The sequence below is a fragment of the Cetorhinus maximus genome, chromosome 2 (assembly GCF_964194155.1).
Source record: "Cetorhinus maximus chromosome 2, sCetMax3.hap1.1, whole genome shotgun sequence".
Lineage (NCBI taxonomy): Eukaryota > Metazoa > Chordata > Chondrichthyes > Lamniformes > Cetorhinidae > Cetorhinus > Cetorhinus maximus.
Genome location: NC_135880.1, coordinates 74,651,407 through 74,672,328, shown reverse-complemented (window position 1 = coordinate 74,672,328; position 20,922 = coordinate 74,651,407). Strand labels below are relative to the sequence as shown.

Genomic DNA, 20,922 nt, shown 5'->3' with positions numbered 1-20,922 from the left:
TTCTCTGGTCTCTGTAAGCCATGAGGCATACCACTAAATCACCAGGCTCCACAATCCTGATGTTCTCCTCCTGCAGGATCAAAGAGAAAGACGCGTGGGTTAGCATGGGTGTACTAAGAACCTCTCTTGGTTAAGTCTGAAGGCCCTTTCACGCATGCAGGAAAGTGCTGGCAACCACTTGGATGGCCAGTTTGTAGTGTGCTCACTGGATGTCCAAATCCCCACCCACCTACACCTCACTTCACTTGACCAATTGGCAGCAGATTTGGCCATTGGACTGCATACTGTGTTCTCATCTCAGGTGCAGGCATTCTCCTAACCCACACTGTAAGGCTGCACTATGAGCTTGAACCATAATGGATACTGGTCCAAACCTCAATAAAGATATTGCAAGGGGCTGTGAGCATCTCCACCGGTGACTGTTTCATGGCTACCTTTCGCAAGGGGATTGTACAACTTGCCCAGTCAGCCAATTGCTCTGCTGCCCCCTAAAACGCACATTAATTTGCAGTCTGTGTCCAAGGGATTAAGAGTTCTGGAGCATTTGGTGGCACTTTCATGTTTTTGTGGTGCTTGAGTAGAAAAGCTTCAGAAGCCCGACTCAAGCATGTCAATGGAGCTGCAGCTGAATGGTCTCAACTGCGGAAGAATGCTCATTTTTGACAAGCTTTTCCAAGTGAGTGGCCACTTCCATCGCCACCACTCCCCCCACCCCTCCAGCATGTGCCTGAGTGTTTCTTTCAGTCTGTCTGTGCTGTCTATTCCCCAACCCCCACTCCTGGTCTGACCCGCACTGCAGCCCTTGCCCCAGCACCACATTGAAAGCCCGCCAGGAAAAAGCAACTTGCCTATGCCCCCCGCGAACGCACAGCGCCTCTTCCTTGATGTATTACAGTTGATACTCACGAGCGTTGTGCAAGTTTGTGTGCACTCACCTCCGAGTTCTCCTCAAAGTTCAGGTCACCGGGTGCACGCCTTTAAAAGGCAGTCGTGAAGCACGCTGTTCTGTAGTCACGCCGAGGTGGGAGGTAAATTTGACATGGGGGGTGATTCTAGTGAGCAGGGCTTATAGCTAAATGCAAATGTATTAAAATGACATTCCCGACATGCAGCGGCGGGAAATACGGCCTGGCATTGATGAGTGCAGCAGAAGATCGCAAACTGGTTTCACGATAGCGTGAAACCGATTCTGGCCTTCTCGCCATATTGTTGACCCCCGCCCCCCCCACCCGCCATTATATCTGATGCCAACGGGGCCAGAAAATTCTGGCCTTGGTCGCTTGCCCAGCACCAAGTCTCTCGTTTCTTTAATATCCTTTAATGGAGGCATAGACTGAGTTTGCAAATTCCTGCTTCAAGAACAGTTTGGTTTCTAACTTAAATCTTTAGATCTAATGATCCGAGCCCCTGAAAATCAAAAAGTAGCCCCCAAAAAGCAAAACAAGCCCTCCAGAAAATCTCAAAAAGAGCCCTCAAAAAAAGTTATTTTGAGCCCTGCATTCAATGATTCTCCTTTTACTGATTACCTGCACATAACGTAATCGCTCCTTTTGATGATTTTGAAATATTCTCCTCAAACTCTCTTATCGCTTTCTCTTTCCTCTCTTGAGCTTTTTTACTTACTTGCTCATATGACTTTTTTTTAAAATTATAATTTTACTATCCCCATTGGCCTCCTTCCACTGTACTGTTTTCTAATTCATTTATTTATCCATGGCATCCTAAAACTGCTAGGTTCTTCCTTCCAATTTGACTTTCATGAAAAGCAAAAAAAAAGCATCTAATTATCCCAAGCTTCAAAGGGCTAGCCATATCAATTCTATAGATAACGAACTGTGAAAATATTGGGTACTCTACAATGAGTGGTCCATCTCCTGACTCCTCAGATCTCCACCCTGACAAGGCTCAAATTAGGATTGTGATGAAATACCCACTGGATGGCTTCAGCCACAGAGAGACTCAAGAAACTTGATATTTTGCAAGATAGAGAACATAAGAACATAAGAAATAAGAACAGGAGTAGACCATTTGGCCCCTCGAGCCTGCTCCGACATTCAATAAGATAATGACTGATCTTCTTGTGTTTCGTTTTCCACTTTCCCATCTAACCCCAATAACCTTTGATTCCCTTGCCTAACAAGAATCTATCTACCTCTGCCTTAAAAATATTGAATGACTCTGCCTCCTCCACCTTCTGAGGTAGAGAATTCCAAAGTCACACAACCCTCTGAGAGAAAAAATTTAGGACATCTCTATCCTAAAAGGGTGACCCCTAATTTTAAAACAGTGCCCCTAGTTCTGGACTCACCCACAAGAGGAAACACCTTTTCAATGTCCACCTTATCAAGGCCGTTCAGGATCTTGTATACTTCAATCAAATCACCCCTCACTCTTCTAAACTCCAGTGGAAACAAGCCCAGTCTGTCCAACCTTTCCTTATAAGGCAACCCAATAATTCCAGGTATCAATCTAGTAAACCTCCTTTGAACCGCCTCCAATACATTTACATCCTTCCTTAAATAAGGAGAACAAAACTGCACACAGTATTCGAGGTGCGGTCTCACCAATGCCCTGTATAACTGAAGCATAATATTCATACTTTTAAGTTCAATCCCTCTCGTAATAAAAGATAGCATTCCATTAGCCTTCTTAATTACTTGCTGTACCTGCATATTAACTTTTTGTGACTCATACTAGAACACCTAGATCCTTCTGCACCTCAGAATTATGCAGCCGTTCTCCATTTAAGTAATACTCTGTTTTTTTGTTCTTCCTGCCAAAGTGAACAACTTCACATTTTCCCATATTAAACTCCATTTGCCAGATCTTTGCCCATTCATTCAACCTATCTATATCCATCTACAACCTCCTCATATCCTCTTCGCAACATACTTTCATACCTATCTTTGTGTCATCTGTAAATTTAGCTACCAAGCCTTCATTCCCCTCATCTAAGTCATTGATGTAAATCATAAAAAGTTGAGGTCCCTATGGGACTCTACTTGTCACATCCTGCCAATCAGAAAAAGACCCATTTATACACACTCTCTGCTTTCTGATAGCCAGCCAATCTTCTATCCATGCTAATATGTTACCCACTACACCATGCGCTTTTATTTTCCGTAATAATCTTTGATGTGGCACCTTATCAAATGCCTTCTGGAAATACAAGTACAGTACATCTACAGGCTCCCCTTTATCCACTGCGCAAATTACTCCTTCACAAAACTCCTATAGCTTGGTTAAACATGATTTTCCTTTCACAAAACCATGCTAACTCTTCCCTATTGCCTTGAGCGCTTCTAAGTGCCCAGCTATAACCTCCTTAACTAATAACTTTCCCATGACAGATGTCAAGCTACCTGGCCTATAGTTTCCTGTTTTCTGCCTCCCTCCCTTCTTGAATAGAGGGGTCATATTTGCTACTTTCCAATCTGATGGAAACTTTCCAGAATCTAGCGAATTTTGGATAATTAACACCAGCGCATCAACTTATTAGCTACCTCCTTTAAGATCCTAGGATGTAGTCCATCGAGACTTGGAGACTTGCCAGCCTGCAGCTCCATCAATTTGCTCAGTACCATTTCCCTAGTGATTTCAATTTCACCAAGTTTCTTTTTCTTGTTCACCTCCTGATTTGCAGCAATTACTGGAATGTTTTCTGTATCCTCTATAGTAAACACATAAGCAAAATATTTGTTCATTTATTCTGCCATTACCTTATTCTCTACAATTAACTCCCCACTGTCACTCTCTGGAGGACCAACACTCACTTTGCTTACTCTTCCTTTTTAAATAGGTGTAGAAACTCTTGCTATCCATTTTTACATTTCTAGCTAGCTTCCTCTCATACTCTAATTTCTTTCTCCTGATTAACCTTTTAGTCATTCTCTGCCGTTCTTTATGTTCTTTGTATAGAGCAGCTCACACAATTGGCCCCTGCACCATTAGACTCAATATCCACTCCCTTCACCAGCAGTGATGATATCCATCAAAGTCTTGACTGAAGCAAGTAAATGATGGAGATTTGAAGGGTCTGGAGGTGGGCCACTCATTGCAGGATGCACTGTAACAACTCATCATGGATTACTTCAACTCTCCCATGACCTTAACCACCAAGAACAATGTTATGAAAATGTGTTATAGGAACATAGGAACAGGAGAAGGCCATTCAGCCCGTCGAACCTGCTCCACCATTCAAAACAATCATGCCTGATTGAACACTTGGATGCCTTTTACCTACACTATCCCCATAACCCTTTATGTTATTGTTAATCAGAAATCTATCAATCTCTACCTTAAACATACAGAATGACCAAGCTTCCATGGCCCTTTGCAGTAGAGAATTCTAAAGATTCACAACCCTCTGAGTAAAGAAATTTCTCCTCATCTCAGTCCTAAGTGGCTTCCCCCTTATTTTGAAATTGTGTTCCCTGGTTCTAGACTCTATAGGTCAGAGCTAGAATTGCAAGAGAGAGAAAAGGTAAAATAAAGTCAGGAGTGAGAAAAGGAAGGAGAATGAATGTTTCAAAGAGATAAAGACAGTGGCAGGAATGGAGGGAAGAAAGAGAACTTCAACTAAAAAAGCTTGAACTAAGAGGAGAGACTACCTATATAAAATATTAATTTATAATGTCATCGGTTAGACATACCTATGTATTGAATTTTTTTGAAATAATCACTTTTCCTAAACAAAGGACACTGGCTTACAGCAACTACTATGTTGAACTTGCGAAGGATACAAGCCGCTTTTACGGAGACACCAAGTCTATGGAGCTCTCAGAGAGAGGTCATATGATCCAGCTCTTGGTTGTAAAGAAAATACTGGATTTTTGCATAATCAGAGAAACTGCCACAGGGGCAACAGCCTTGCCCCATTTCTATTTCTTCTGAAACCTCTCTCATCAAAGGTGAGCTGTTTGTGATTTGAAAAACCCACCAGAAGACCTCATTGCTGCAAACTGAGAGTTCTTAAAGGAGAATTCTGAATCAACACTACTGTGTCTAGTGAGAAACCCCAAGAACCAGCAACTACTGAGCGCTGGGACCCTTCAGCTGTAAACAAGCATCTGGGCACTCTGGATATTTTTTTCTGACTTTACTCGTTACTTAGCCAAGGTTTAATGATCTGATACTGTGTAGAGTTTTATTTCTTTTTTAGCATGTTTGGGAGGATTGTAGGTGTGTTGCTTTTTGCATTAGAGGATAGTTAGACATATTGGTACATTTTAAAGCTTTTGTTAATAATTTCTACACCTTTACATGAATGAGTTTTAGCAATAAAGCTCTTTACTTGTTAACCTGAGGAACCTGACTGGCTTATTTCTCACACTGAGTTATACACAGTTAATTATATATATACATAAAATTGGCAATATTACCTCCCTTTTAAATTCAAATTCTGTTATAACCAACTCAAGAGTGGGACAAAGAGGGGAGTCAGTTCACCCCGTTAATGTGGTCATAACAGATATTTGGGCCTTACATCCAGCATCCGAACGCATAGACGGACAAGTGTAATTGGGAGTGGGAACTAAACTAATCCCTAGACATAATTTAAAAACACCAGTACAGTTTTTTTCTGTATTAGAGCAAACCCACACTAACCAAAATGTCCAATTTCAAGGCTAGTGTGTTTTTAGAACAGGGTGAAATAATTTGGAACAGTTTAAAGGTATTGAGCACTGATGAACTGAAAAGTATGCCTAGGTGATTGGAGATAGAGTTTCGACCAAAAGTGAGAAAACAAGAAATTCAAAAACCAGTGGCAAACAATCTTGAAATTGAATTGGAAGAACTAAAGCGTAGAACTGGAAACAGACAAACTAGCCTTAGCAAAAATACAGTTGGAACAAAAGAGGCTAGAGCTAGAATTTCAGGAGAGAGAAAAGGAAAAAAGGAGTGAGAAAAGGAAAGAAAATGAGCATTTCAAAGAGCAAAAGAGAGTGGCAGGAATGGAGGGAAGAAAGACAATTTCAACTAAAAAAGTTTGAACTAAGAAGAGAGGCTGTCCCAGACGCAGTGAAGGTACCGATAGGGAGAGACCTGCCTCCATCTCAAGTCAGTGCCCAAACAATTCCAAAACCTGAGCAGAGGAATGTGAGGAATTTTTAATTTCACGTGAGAAAATAGCAAAGCAAATGAAATGGCCTGCAAAAAGCTGCACACCGCTCATGCAAAGTAGGTTAACTAGAAAAGTCCACAAGGTTTATGCCATGCTTTCTGAGGAGACCTCCACAAATTATGAGATGACAAAAAATACTATCCTCAGTGCTTATGAGTTAGTGCCTGAAGCTTACAGACAGAAATTTTGAAACCTCTGAAAACAGCCTGAGCAAGCTTATATAGAGTTTGAGGGGGTCAAGCAGCTTGCCTTTAACCCTGAACACAAGGATTTAAATTAGAGGTCACCTACAAACGCCTCAGGGAGGTAATTCTCCCTGAAGAAATTAAAAATTCACTCCTTACCTCGGTAAGGACACACATGGAGAGCCAAAATGTTTCAAAAGCTAGACAAGCAGATAAGGTGGCTGATAATTATGAGCTTGTCCACAAGCCCTTACTCCAAAGGAAACACTTTTTTGGTCACCCCACAAGCCTGGGGATAGAAACAGGGAGGATGAAGGTAAGGCGAAGTGGCAAGAAGGGAAAGCTGTGAATGCAAGGGCACTTAAATTTGATGCCACCTACGAAAGCCTTTGGGAGGCAATTCTCCTTGAAGAATTAAAAAATTTAATTCCCTACCCCTGGAAGGACACACCTCTGTCAGGCCAAACAGGAAGGTGCTGAGAGTAGGAGTGATGCCAGAAGCCTATGTGCTCCCACTGCCACAATTTACCATGAAGGTACTGGATACTGCAAAGGCTATGGGCCCTGAAAATATTGCGGTAATAGTACTTGCGCTCCAGAACTAGCTGCACCCTTAGACAAGCTGTTCCAGTACAGCTATAACACTGGCATCTAGCCGGCAATGTGGAAAATTGCCCTGAAATGTCTTGTCCACAAAAAGCAGTATAAATTCAACCAAGCCAATTATCACCCCATCAGTCTATTCGCGATTAAGGGCAAAATGATGCAGTGTTGTCGATAGTATTATCAAGCAGCGCTTACACAGAAATAACCTGCTCACAGATGCCTACTTTCGGTTCCGCCAGAGCCACTGAGCTCCTGACTTCATTATAGCCTTGGTCCATACAACGTAGGAGCAGAAGTAGGCCATTCAGCCCATCGGCTCTGCTCCACCATTCAATGAGATCATGGCTGATCTGATAATCTTCAACTCCACTTTCCCCCATAACCCTTGATTCCCTTACTGATAAAAAATCTGTCTATCTCAAGCTTTAATATACTTAACCACCCAGCCTCTACAGCCCTCTGCGGTAAATAATTCCACAGATTCAGTGGCCTCTGAAAGAAGAGATTCCTCCTCATCCCTGTCTTAAATTGACAATCCTTTACTCTGAGATTATGCCCTCTGTACTCTCCCACAACGGAAAACAACCTCTCAGCGTCTACCCAGTCAAGCCCCCTAATAATCGTATCTGTTTCAATAAGGTCACCTCTGATTCTCCTAAACTCCAATGCGTACAGACCCAACCTACTCAACCTCTCCTCATAAGAAAATCCCTCCATACCCGGGATCAACCTAGTAAACCTTCTCTGGACTGCCTTCCATGCCAGTATATCTTTCCTTAGATAAGAGGACGAAAACTGTTCACAGTATTCTAGGCGTGGTCTAACTAGTGCCTTGTGTAGTTTTAGCAAGGCTTCCCTATTTTTATACTCCGTTCCTTTTGAAATAAAAGCCAACATTCCATTTGCATTCCCTATTACCTGTTGAACTTGTATGTTAGATTTTTGGGATTCATGCATGAGAACTCCCAAATCACTCTGTGCTGTAGCTTTCTTTAGTCTTTCTCCATTTAAATAATATTCAGCTCCTCTTTTCTTCCTGCCAAAATGCATAACCTCACATTTTCCCACGTTATACTCCATCTGCCAAGTTTTTCCCCACTCACTAACCTGTCTATATCCCTCTGTAGACACTTTGTGTCATCCTCACCACTTGCCTTCCCACCTATTTTTGTGTCATCCACAACTTGACGATAGTACAGTCACTTCCCTCATCTAAGTCATATATTGTAAATAATTGTGGCCCCAGCACTGATTCCTGTGGCACTCCACTAGTTATAGGTTGCCATCCCGAAAATGCCCCCCTTATCCCAACTCTCTGTCTTCTATTAGTTAGCCAATCCTCTATCCATGCTAATAGACTACCCCCAATACCATGGGCGCTTATCTTATTAAGTAGCCTTATGTGCGGTACCTTATCAAACGCCTTTTGGAAATTCAAATATATTACATCTACAGTTTCCCTTTTACCTATCCTGCTTGTTACCTCAAAGAATTCTAATAAATTTGTCAAGCATGATTTCCCCTTCATGAAGCCATGCTGACTCTGCTTTATTATATTATGCATTTTTCTAAATGTGCTGCTATTATATCCTTTATAATAGACTCTAACATTTTCTCAATGATGGATGTTAAGCTAACTGGCCTATAGTTGCTGTTTTTTGTCTCCCTCCCTTTTTGAATAAGGGCGTTACATTGGCAGTTTTCCAATCTTCTGGGGCTTCTCCAGGATCTAAGGATTTTTGGAAGATTACTACCACTGCATCCACTATTCGTGTAGCTACTTCCTTTAATATCCTAGGATGTAACCCATCACATGGACAAAAGAGTTGAACTCAAGAGGTGAGGTGAGAGTGACTGCTCAATTTCAAAGGCAGCATTTGGCTGAAAGTGGCATGAAGGAGCCCTAGCAAAACTGGAGTCAATAGGAATCAGGGGGGAATCTGTCCACTTGTATACCTAGCACAAAGAAAGATGGCTGTGGTTGTTGGAGGTCAATTATCCCAGCCCCGGGACATTGCTGCAAGAGTTCCTTAGGCTAGTGTCCTGGGTCCAAACATCTTCATCTGTTTCATCAATGACTTTCCCTTCATCATAAGGTCAGAAGTGGGGATGTCCGTTGATGATTGCATAATGTTCTGTGCCATTCGCAACTCCTCAGATACTGAAGCAGTCCGTGTTCATATGCAGCATGATTTGAACAACATTCAGGCTTGGGCTGATAAGTGGCAGGTAACATTCGTGCCACACACGTGCCAGGCAATGGCCATCTCCAACAAGAGAGAATCTAACCATCCCCCCTTGACATTCAATGGCATTGCCATCGCTGAATCCTCCACTATCAACATCCTGGGGGTTGCCATTGACCAGAAACTGAATTGGACCAGATATATAAATACTGTGGCTACAAGAGAAGGTCAGAGGCTGGAATTCTGCAGCAAGTAATTCACTTCATGACTCCCCTAAGCCTGTCCACAAGGCACAAGTCAGGAGTGTGATAGAATACTCTGCATTTGCTTGGATGAGTCAAGATCCTGGAGCTCCCTTCCTAACAGCATTGTGGGTGTACCTACACCACATGGACTGCAGTGATTTAAGAAGGTGGCGCACCACCACCTACAAAAGGGCAATTAGGGATGGGCAATAAATGTTGGCCTAGCCAACATAGCCCACATCCCATGAATGAATAAATAAAAGTTTTGACATGTCAGCAAAGGATTTGTGATGAACCAGTGGACTTGGGCTCCTAAATAGATTTCAGAGCATTGTAGGGTCTCTTCCAATCCTAGTAGTCTGCATATGACTGAAGTTGGCTTTCTGATTCAGCCAAGCATCCTGCATCTCTCTGAGCTGGCACTGGACAATCCTGCGAACGTTTCATTAGGCATCATGGTGGGATAGTGATGATTTGTGTTGCGAATGGGGAGAGTGGTGGGCTAACCTTTCCCCTTTTCCATCACCTCTTGGTAGTTTGCTCCAAGATGTATATTTTAGAGACAGTATTTTACATCCCTTGAGTGTTGTGACTTTAAAGGATAAATACAAACAGGCTTTCTAGTGTGTTTAAATCAAAAGAAACAACAAATGTTTATTATACCACATCCGAGATGTAAACACTACGAGAAAACACACTCTCTCAAACACACAGGCACATAATGCACAAGAAAAGAGGATTTCTAAAGATAAGATATTTACATAGATTATTAACTGGATGACCAGAAACAAATCACGTGTTTTTAATGAGTCCTTTAAGATGCAAACATTGTAGCCTGATGGGTCCCTTCTCTTGGTCCTTTGAAGGTAAAAGGAGGCTGAAAGTCTCTGGGTTTTCAGTTGAAGTTGTGGCCGAGCTTCTGTTGAAAAGAGATTACCCTTGCAGGTGGAAACAAATTAGCCCCTGTCTCATTGCCTGAAGTGACTGTCTGTTTAGGCAGGGTTCTGTTCTTCTTACTTGGTGGTAATCCCCTCTGTAATGTTTGTCCTAGGCAGATCTGCTCCTGGCTGGTCCTTAGAATTATAAGAGGTGTTAGCTCAAGTCAGTTTTAATCATGTGACCACAGAATCAATAGTTCTATTATCCACACAAATGTTAAGAACCATGGCCACACAATGGGGAATGAATGGTAGCCATTCACACCTGCCTGTGATAAAAATGAGCAGGACCGTAAAATGTGGCGAGCCATTCAAAAGTCCATTGACTTCAGTGAGACCGCAAAATCCCGTCAGCATTAAATTCCACCCACTTAGATCCGGGGGGCTATTGTACTTGAGTTTCTGTAAATATCCAGGCAATAGGAGCTGTAAATTCCACAAGTGATCTCGCATCCTGAATGTCTTTTCAAGGGAGGGTTCTCCAACCAGACATTTACATTTTAATGACTTTCCAGAGACATGGGCCAGAATTTTAAGATGACGGGGGTAGGCCAAGGACAAGGGCAGTGGGCACATGGGAACACCACCCCCTGGAAGTTCCCCTCTAAGCTACTCGCCATCCTGACTTGGAAATATATCGCCATTCCTTCACTGTTGCTGGGTCAAAATCCAGGAACTCCCTTCCTAACAGCACTGTGGGTATACCTACACCACATGCGCTGCAGCAGATCAAGGAAGCAGCTCACCACCACCTTCTCAAGGGCAATTAGGGATAGGCAACAACTGTTGGCCTAGCCAATGATGCCCACATCCCACGAATGAATAAAAATAAATCCGACAATCATTAATATCCTTGGGAAGGCAAGTCAACTTACTGATGAGATGGTTCATGACAGAAAATTCCCTGCTAGCTTTGTGCTGTTCTTCTTTTCTGCAGCCACTCCTAAAGAATGTGCAACCTGCACCGATTTCCTTGGATTAATCTTCCTCAGGTAGACGAGTCTTGCTGAGGGCAGTGACCTGGATGTTGTACCTAACCAGCTCTCTATTGACAAGAGCAGATCTCCTTCAGGTCTGTCCATTGTAGTGTTGTCCATGAGGGTGTGCACATTCCATGCACCAATGGTGACCAGTGTCACCTTTCTTTATTGAGACTGACTTATGACTGTGTTAATGGAATCCTGCCAGCTGAGGCCTGATGGCCAGGGAGGTGAAACAGACAGTGTGTAGGACACCTTTTCTAGCCCTTCTTTATACGAGGGTGGTCCTGAAAAGGGCTCTCAGTTACTCAGGAGGCTGTTGAGTTCCATGTCTGCTTCCTTTCAGTGAAAAATTTCCCTAAAGCCTGAGCTGCCTGGTATGCAGGTTCACGGCTACTGCTCCCAATGAATTCACACCTGCTGCCACATCGTTCGCTCATCTCCACAGGACTTGTGACAGATAGATGATGGATGAGAGATGATAGAAAGAAAATGAATATGACTTGTGTGTGAACTGGGTTATAATGAAGGAAAGTTGCACATTGTCAGCTTCAGTCTCTGGTCCTGACCTATCTTGGCCCAGTGGCAAGGTAAGTCTAGATGGCTGCAGATAGATCCCTATGTAGCGGGTGACTAGGACGTCTTCTGTATTTTGTCGAGCTCTAGGCGTTCCGCAACATGGTGCTGACTTCCCTTCAAAACTGTTGGACCTTAGATTGGCCTTATCCACCCAGTTTGCCGGAATCAGTCTTCGTATACCAGGGTAAACAAACCCCTAAGTCACCAAGGGTAGGGAACCCAATGGCTATGCTCACCTTGTTTGGCCTGCCTATCAAAGCAGTTTACCAATGTGTGGCTGCTGTCGCATGCTAACAACTATTTGTTAACTAACAAATAGTGAGAGTTGGACAAAGGTGAGGACCAATAAAGATGAGCTACTCCAAAGAGTGCTGCGACACACCGGTAACAATTTATTAACTATTCAAAAAGCTTCAGCTTTCCCTGCCAATCTCACGTGAAACATTGCACAGCATGTTATGAAAATCAACAGAAACCCTCATCTATTAGTTAGTTAACACTTTAAAGAATTCCAGTGGGTTTGTAAGGAATAGCTATTCTGTTCTAAAACCATACTAGCTACAGTGCTCCCAATGACTTCCACACTCTTTGGATGTTAATTTACATGGAAATTATCACCCTGCTTGGAGACACATAAGCAGTCAGATCCCTGGTGAAAAGGAGGTATTGCAAAATAGCTTCACTTCACTCCTTGTGGACTTTAGTGACAATCATGACACCAGCTTCCATTCAGCATTGTAAGTTCCATGTAAACCCACCTTTTTCTGCTGAAAAATTACTACCATTTAAAATATAACAATTACTAAGAATTTCTAGACAGTGTTTTTCATTTCATGAAGCTATGAAGAAGTTCCAACCCTTAAAATGTCTATTCCTCACCAGGATCATTGTGTGAATGGGGCACAACAAAGACCTGCAGTGGCTCATCATCCCATTCATGTTCATTGTAAGTGATATCAAAACCCTGTTTCCAAACTCCGCCATCTGGGTTGTCAAAGGGTAGAATGTTGTAGATATCCAACATCTAGAAGAAATCAGAAATAATCAGACACTAATTGACAAATTAACAGTAGTAGAAAAAAATGGATGGCATTGTCAGCAAGACAAATATTGAGACCATATGGATAGAGATAAAATATAATAAAGGATCAATCACAGTAATAGGTGTACTCTGGAGACCACCTAAGAATGGAAGGGAGGTGCAGAAAGAAATATGCAGACAAATTAGGGAATTCAGTGCAAAAAAAATAGAATAATAATCATGGGGATTTCAATTACCCTGATATTAATTGGACAGAAGAGGTAGGTAAAAGGGATAAGAGATTGGAGTTCCTAAAATGTGAACAGGACTCCTTTCCAACCAATATGTAAAAAATCAACAAGGGAAGATTCGTTATTGGATCTACTAATGGGGATTGAACCAAAACAGATAAGGGAAATAAAAGTAGGGGAACATCTAGGCAATAATAACTGTAAAATAACATCCTTTTAGATAATGATAGAAAAGGACATGAGTATTTCGAAAACCGAGTTAGGAGATTGGAGAAAAGCTGATTTTGAGGGGCTAGGATTGGAACTTAGGAAAATAAAATGGACAACAATATTGCAAACAATGAAGTAGAACAACAATGGGGAACATTTAAAATGGTGTTCAACAGAGTGCGGGATAAATATATTCCACTAAAAGGCAAGAACAAACTGAATAATGGTGAAACTCCATGGATGAATAAAGACATTAGGGAACAATTGAGGGTTAGGAAAGAAGAATACATTAAGTACACAGAAAGGAAAGGTGTATATGATCAGGGACAATAAAAAGAAATTAGGAGAAAAGTCAAAAATCAATTAAGAAAGCCATGAGGAACTATGAAACTAAATTATCAAGGAACATTAAACGAAATAGTAAAATATTTTACAGACACATCAATAAAAATAGAAGGCTGTTATGGGAATAGGGCTATTAAGAGTTAGACAGAATAATACCACAGGGTAACAATAGAGAGATGGCAGAAATATTAAATAACTATTTCACTCTGATATTTACCAGTGAGAAAGAACAGGTAACGTGACATTGAATGATGAGATGAGCAATGAGGTAAGTGCATTTAAAATTAAAAAATGGGGATAAATTAATCAAACTTAAAGAGGATGAATTTTAACCAGATATTTCAAAAGAACCTAGGAAAGAGACATCAGAGGCATTACTACTCATATTTAATAATTCATTAGAAAAAAAGTGTGGTACCAGAGGACTGGCGTATAGCTAATGTAATTCCTATATTTAAGAAAGGACCAAAACATGTCCAGGGAATTATTGGCCACAGGTTAACATCGGTGTTAGGAAAAATATGGAATTCTAACTAAAGGAGAGAACGGAAAAACTTCTAGAAATGAAAAATAATAATGAATAGTTAAGCAGGGTTTCAACAGGGAAAATTTTGCTTGACAAATCTTATTGATTTTTTGAGGAGGTAACAGAAAGTAAACAATGGTAATGCAGTGGATATCATTTATTTGGATTTTCAAAAGGCTTTCGATAAGGTGTCCAACAATATACCAATGAATAGGTCAGAGAATGTGGAGTCAGTGGACAAGTGGCAGAAATGGCTTTTTTAAAAATTCATTCATTGGATGTGGGCTTCGCTGGCTGGGCCAACATTTATTGCCCATCCTTAGTTGCCCTTGAGGAGGCAGTGGTGAGCTGCCTTCTTGAACCGCTGCAATCCATGTGGAGTAGGTACACCCATGGTGCTGTTAGGAAGGGAGTTCCAGGATTTTGACCCAAAACCCTGTCTTCAAGACAGAAAGCAGAAAGTGGAAGTAAAGGTAGTTATTCAGAGTGGCAAAAGGTGGGAAGTGGTGTTCCACAAGTTTCAGTGCTGGGGACGACTGCTGTTCACAGTTGACATGAACAATTATGACCTTCGAATCAAAGAGTTCTAAATTTGTGGATGGTACCAAATTAGGGGTATAGTCAATAATGAGGAGGACTGCAACAAATTACAAGAGGACATTAATAAACTTGCAGAATTGGCAAATAATTGGCAAATGAAGTTCAGCACAGAGAAATGTGAGGAAGTACATCACAATAGGAAGAATAGGGAGGTCAATTATTACTTGGAAGGTGCAAGTCTAGGTGAGGTAGAGGAACAAAGGAATCTCAGATTACAAATACGCCAATCACAAATCTGTGCCATAGGTTAGGAAGGCCATAAAAAAGCAAATCAAACGCTAGACTTTATTTCTAGAGGAATACAATTGAAGTATAGGGACATTATGCTAAACCTTGGTTAGACCTCAATTGGAATATTGTGTGCAATTCTGCTCGCCATATTACAAAAAGGATATAGCGGCACTAGGGAGGGTGCAGAGAAGACTCACAAGGATGGTACCAGAAATATAAGTGTATATGCATCAAGAAAGGACTGACAGGTCTCTTTTCTCTTTAAAATTATGAAAGATTTTGATAGCATGAATACAGAGGGAATATTTCGCATGGGGAAAAAGTTAACAAGAGACCACAATATAAGATCATCATCATGAAATCCAATAGGGAATTCAGGAGAAACATCTTCACCCAAAGAGAGGTAAGAACATGGAATCTGCTATCACAGGGAGGGTTTGAAGTAAATAGTATATTTGCATTTAAGGTGAAGTTAGACAAGCATATGAGGGAGAAGGGAATAAAGGGTTATGATGATAGATTTAGATGAGGAAAGATCAGAGGAGGTTCAACTGAAGCACAAAGGCCACATTGACTGGTTGAGCCGAATGGATGTTTTTGAGTCGTATATCCTATGTAATCAACATCTCTGCCAGTGTTCAAAGTACACAGCAGCAGGTGAATTCATAGTCATAGTCATAGAGTTATGCAGCACAGAAACAGGCCCTTCGGCCCATTGTGTCCCTGCAGGCCATCAAGTCCTTATCTATTCTAATCCCATTTTCCAGCACTTGGCCCATAGCCTGGTATGCCATGCCATTTCAAGTGCTCATCTAAATACTTGTTAAATGCTGTGAGGTTTCCTGCCTCTACCACTCTTTCAGACAGGAAAGAGAAAAAGTTTATTTCTGTCTACCCTATCTATGCCCCTCATAATCTTATACATCTCTATCAGGTCCTCCCTCAGCCTTCTCTGCTCTAAGGATAACAACCCTAGCCTGTCCAGTCTCTCTTCATAGCTGAAACACTCCAGCCCAGGCAACATCTTGGTGAATCTCCTCGGCACCCTCGCCAGTGCAATCAAGTCCTTCTAATCTGTGGCGACCAGAACTGCATACAGTACTCCAGCTGTGGCCTAACTAGCATTTTATACAGCTCCAACATAACCTCTCTGCTCTTATATTTTACGTTTTGGCTAATAAAGGCAAGTGTCCCATATGCCTTCTTAACCACCTTATCTATCTGTGCTGCTGCCTTCAGGGATTTATGGACATGTACACCAAGGTCCCTCTGTTCCTCTGTACTTCCTAGGGTCCTACCATTCATTGTGTATTCCCTTGCCATGTTAGTCCTCCCAAAATGCATCACCTCAGACTTCTCAGGATTAAATTCCATTTGCTGCTGCTCTGTCCATCTTACCAGCCCATCTATATCTTCCTGCAACCTAAGGCTTTCCTTCTCACTATTTACGACACCACCAATTTTCGTGTCATCTGCGAACTTACTGATCATAGCTCCTATATTCACATCTAAATCATTAATGTACACTACAAACAGCAAGGGTCCCAGCACCAATCCCTGCTGTACACCACTCATCACAGGCTTCTAATCGCAAAAACAACCATCGCCCATCACCCTTTGCCTTCTGTCATTAAGCCAGTTTTGGATCCAATTTGCCAAATTGCCCTGGATCCCATGGGCTCTTACCTTCTTGACCATTCTCCCAAGCGGGACCTTGTCAAAAACCTGACTGAAGTCCATGTAGACAACATCAACTGCACTACCCTCATCTATACAACAGCTCACCTCCTCCTTGGAGGGAGGCGATAGCATCGTGATATTGTCGCTGGACTAGTAATCCAGATACCCAGGGTAAAGCTACCCTTCTTGAATAATGGTTCCACATTCGCTGTCCTCCAGTCCTGTGGCACCTCTCCTGTTGCCAGAGAGGATTTGGAAATTAGTGCCAGAGCCCCTGAAATCTCCTCTCTTGCCTCACATAGCAGCCTGGGATACATCTCATCTGGATCTGGGGACTTATCCACTCCTAAGTCCACTAGAACCGCTAATACCTCCTCCCTTTCAATGCTAATTTGTTCAAGTATAACACAGTCCTCCTCCCTGATTTCTACACCTACATCGTCCTTCTCCAAATTGAACACAGATGAAAAGTAATAATTTAAACCTCACCTAGGTCCTCTAGCTCCAAGCACAGATTGCCACTTTGGTCCCTAATGGGCCCTACTCTTTCTCTGGTTATCCTCTTGCCCTCAATATATTTATAAAATGCCTTGGGATTTTCCTTTATCTTGCCCGCCAGTGTTTCTTCATGTCCCCTCTTCACTCTCCTGATTACTTTTTTAAGTACCCCCCTACACTTTCTGGACTCCTCTCGGGCTTCCACTGTTTTCATCCCTCTGTATCTGCCATAAGCCTCCTTTTTTTTCCTTATCCAATCCTCTATATTCCTTGACATCCAGGGTTCCCTGGACTTGTAAAGGTGAAGGGTAGGACCAACAAGAACATGTTGGCCCTAAACTCTCACTATTTCCTTTTTGAATGACTCCCACTGGTCTGATGTAGATTCTCGTACAAGTAGCTGCTCCCAGTCCACTTTGGCCAGGTCCTGTCTTATCATATTGAAATCGGCCTTCCCCCAATTCAGAACCTTTATTTCCAGGTCCATCTTTGTCCTTTTCCATAACTACCTTAAATCTTACTATCCCCAAAATGCTCCCCCACTGACACTTATACCACTTCCCCGGCTTCATTTCCTAAGATTAGGTCCAGTACCGCCCCTTCTCTTGTAGGACTTTGTACGTGCTGGCTCAAAAAGCTTTCCTAGATGCACTTTAAGAATTCTGCCTCCTCTAAGCCTTTCACACTAAGACTATCCCAGTTAATACCGGGGAAGTTGAAATCCCCTACTATTATTACCCTATTATTTTTATACTTCTTTGAGATTTGCCCACATATCTGCTCCTCTATCTCCCCCTGACTGTTTGGAGGCCAAGAGTACACTTCCAGCAAAGAGATTGCCCCCTTTTTGTTTTTAAACTCCACCTATATGACCTCATCTGAGGGACCTCCTAAGATACTGTCCCTCCCAACTGCAGTAATTGACTCCTTGATCAATAGTGCAATGCCACCTCCTCTATTACACCCCACCACCACCCCCCATCACACCTGAAGATTCTATAACCTGCCAGTCCTGCCCTTCCCTCGACCATGTCTCTGTGATAGCAACAATATCATATTCTCATGTGTTAATCAACGTCATTAATTCATCTGCCTTACTTATAAGGCTCCTTGCATTAAAATAGATGCAATCCAGCCTTGCATTATTCCCTTGTGCCTTAATTCACCCTCAAAACCTCACAAATAGTCCACAAAAAATCAAAGACGGGGGCAAAAAATTCAAAAAAGGTCACCCCTCTACATATTACGTTACATTATGGCTAATCCATAGTCCAAACACAGCTGAAAAATTGCAGCCGCAGGTGTCTCATTGGTAGACAGAAAATAATGCAGAGTTTAATTGGAGGAGCAGCAAGCAAGGGAGAGACAATTCTGTAAGGACCTGTTCCCCCAATCACAGATTCTGTCCCCCCCATGCTGCTGCTTCAGCTCCCTCAATCACAGGCTCCCTCTCTCACACTCTCCTGCTGCTCCTCCAGAGTCAGAATCTACGATTGGAGGGGCAACAAGGGTAGGAGCGAGGGGATCTGTGATTGGCGAAGCTGGAGCAATGATCATGGAAGAGACAGGAGAAAAAGAGATGGAAATAGCTCTCTTCAGAGCAGAACCTCAGAACTTGGGAATCAATGGATAGCTGACACTTTGGAATTATTCATTTTTAGGGTTGTGTGTTTTTTTATTGAGGAGGGAAATGGGGGAGGGGCTGTTTCTGACAGACACTGAGGAGGATGCGTTAGTTATAAATAAACAGTCCCTTACCTGTTACAAGAACCCTCCTACTACAATGTAAAAAAAGAAGCAAATTGGAAACTCAACACCGCCAAAATGGCAGCAGGTCCAATGCATTTAAAGCAGCTCCAGGTGTGTCTGTGAGAGAGAGAGAGGAAGAGGGAGAGACAGGGAGACAAAGAGGGAGAGAGAGAGCAGAGTGCAAGAGAGATTGAGAAAGAGAGAGAGAGAGATAGAGAGAGAGGTGGAGGGGGCGGGTGACACCAAGAGGAGCTGGGGGATTTCAGGGGGAAGAAGGAGGCCACTCAGGCTGAGAGAGGGTAGGTGTGGGATTTACGATTCCCATGGGGGAACTAAAATAACCACATTTACTGAATGATCCCCAAATGAAGAAATTACCAACAAGACTCCACTTTTTGTTGCTTTTACTTTAAAATGATGCAGAGCTAACACAAATTGAACATCAATTAAGCCGTTACATTTCAAATAAAAAAAATAAATTTCACTTTCAATAGTCAATACAACAAAGATATGTCTTACACATCCACAAGCACCCATATCATTCCCTGCAGACACGTGGTGCCACAGGCAGTTCCAAATTCTCTAGCTCAGCCTCTGGTATGTAGGATCTCTCACTTTCCCATTCAATCGCTTTGGCCCTCGAGTCACATTCACTGGCAGGGTATTCTATCTGATGTCCCTGGACACAGTCATCACCCAAACAGCACACTCCTACAGAACTTCCTTAGCTAAGTTCATAACAGTCTTGAAGGTACAGATTTCCCAGAGACTCAGTTATCCAACACCTTCAATAAACCCGTTAAACAGTCCGGTCAGCTCTGACAAAATTCAGCAGCAGTAATATTGTCCAATTCACAATCCCTGCTCTAACTCTGTCTTCGGTTTTCCGCCCTATTTAACTGTATCACACAGATACACTTCCTTCTAAATGTGACTTCTTTGTTCTCCCCTCTGCAACAGCTTCTCCTTTGTCCATTATTTCACATGGTTTCTTACTTAACTTCCTTCCTGTCAGTACTGCTTCCAGATCAAGGGTCACCAGGTCACATGGACCATTATTTCTTATTGTCCAAGTCAAAGGTCATCATACTTCCCCCATTGGAAAGAAGAAAGTTTTACCATGGTAAAGTTCTCTTTACAACAGTATTCAGAATACAACAAGTTTTAACATCATAAAAATTTTAACAAATAGCACATATTTTACACAGGTAACAACGATACCTCATATTTTCCAATGCAAGCTTAATTGCAAACATACAGTTTATTTTGTAATCCCTTAAAACCCAATGCCTGGCATTAAGACATTGTTACCATCCCTCCTTCTTTAACCTCTTGACACATCATCTGTAATCACAATGTTTCGGCCAGCAGCCTGCACAATTTTTAGTTTAAATGGCTGCAGCAAACTGTACTAAAATAACCTTTAGTTCTTGGTTTTAATTTTTCATCTTGCTTTTTTATTCATATAGTATTGGACTATGTTCAGCCAGGAGCCTGGATTAGCATTTGCGTTGGGCCCAGAGGTTTTACAATTTATTTGGTCTGGTTAACTTAGTCAAGAACAACATTGCAGATTAATGGCAAACCATCTGGCTTCTAGGTACTGGTGGCTGTGAATAACAATCCAAGGAGAAATTCCCTGTAATTGCACTTCTTACTCTCTGGTTTCAGTAGTTTCCTTTGTTCTTCTTTAAAGCCAGGCATTAAATTGTCATCAGGGTTTTCACATTTTCAAACAGACTCTAAACTAGTCTGTTCAGGCTTTAACTCCTGATTTCCATTTTTCTTCTGTGTTGGCACATTTTTTAATGTCAAAGTCTTGAAAAAAAATGTTTCAACCAGCCAAACATCCAAATTGTTCTTCATAACAATTGAATTCACCTCATTCTGGTTAAATTAAGATTATTTCCAACTTTAAGTTCTGCTCCATCATTTAACCTTTCATTTTCTTTTCCAGGAGATGCAAGT

General features: G+C 41.9%; 1 protein-coding gene across 4 annotated transcripts in view; it reads right to left on the bottom strand.

Moving 5' to 3' along the window:
* The window catches only part of man2a1 (mannosidase, alpha, class 2A, member 1), a 273,921-nt gene that overhangs the window by 229,320 nt on the left and 23,679 nt on the right, over nucleotides 1-20,922 (bottom strand). For 3 of the 4 annotated variants that reach the window (XM_078566067.1, XM_078566076.1, XM_078566084.1), the window contains exon 3: nucleotides 12,723-12,867. In XM_078566067.1, the coding sequence (XP_078422193.1) occupies nucleotides 12,723-12,867 (145 nt within the window). Of the gene's footprint in view, nucleotides 1-12,722; nucleotides 12,868-20,612; nucleotides 20,735-20,922 lie in introns of those variants that run through there. The other variant, XM_078566089.1, reaches the window with a different exon arrangement.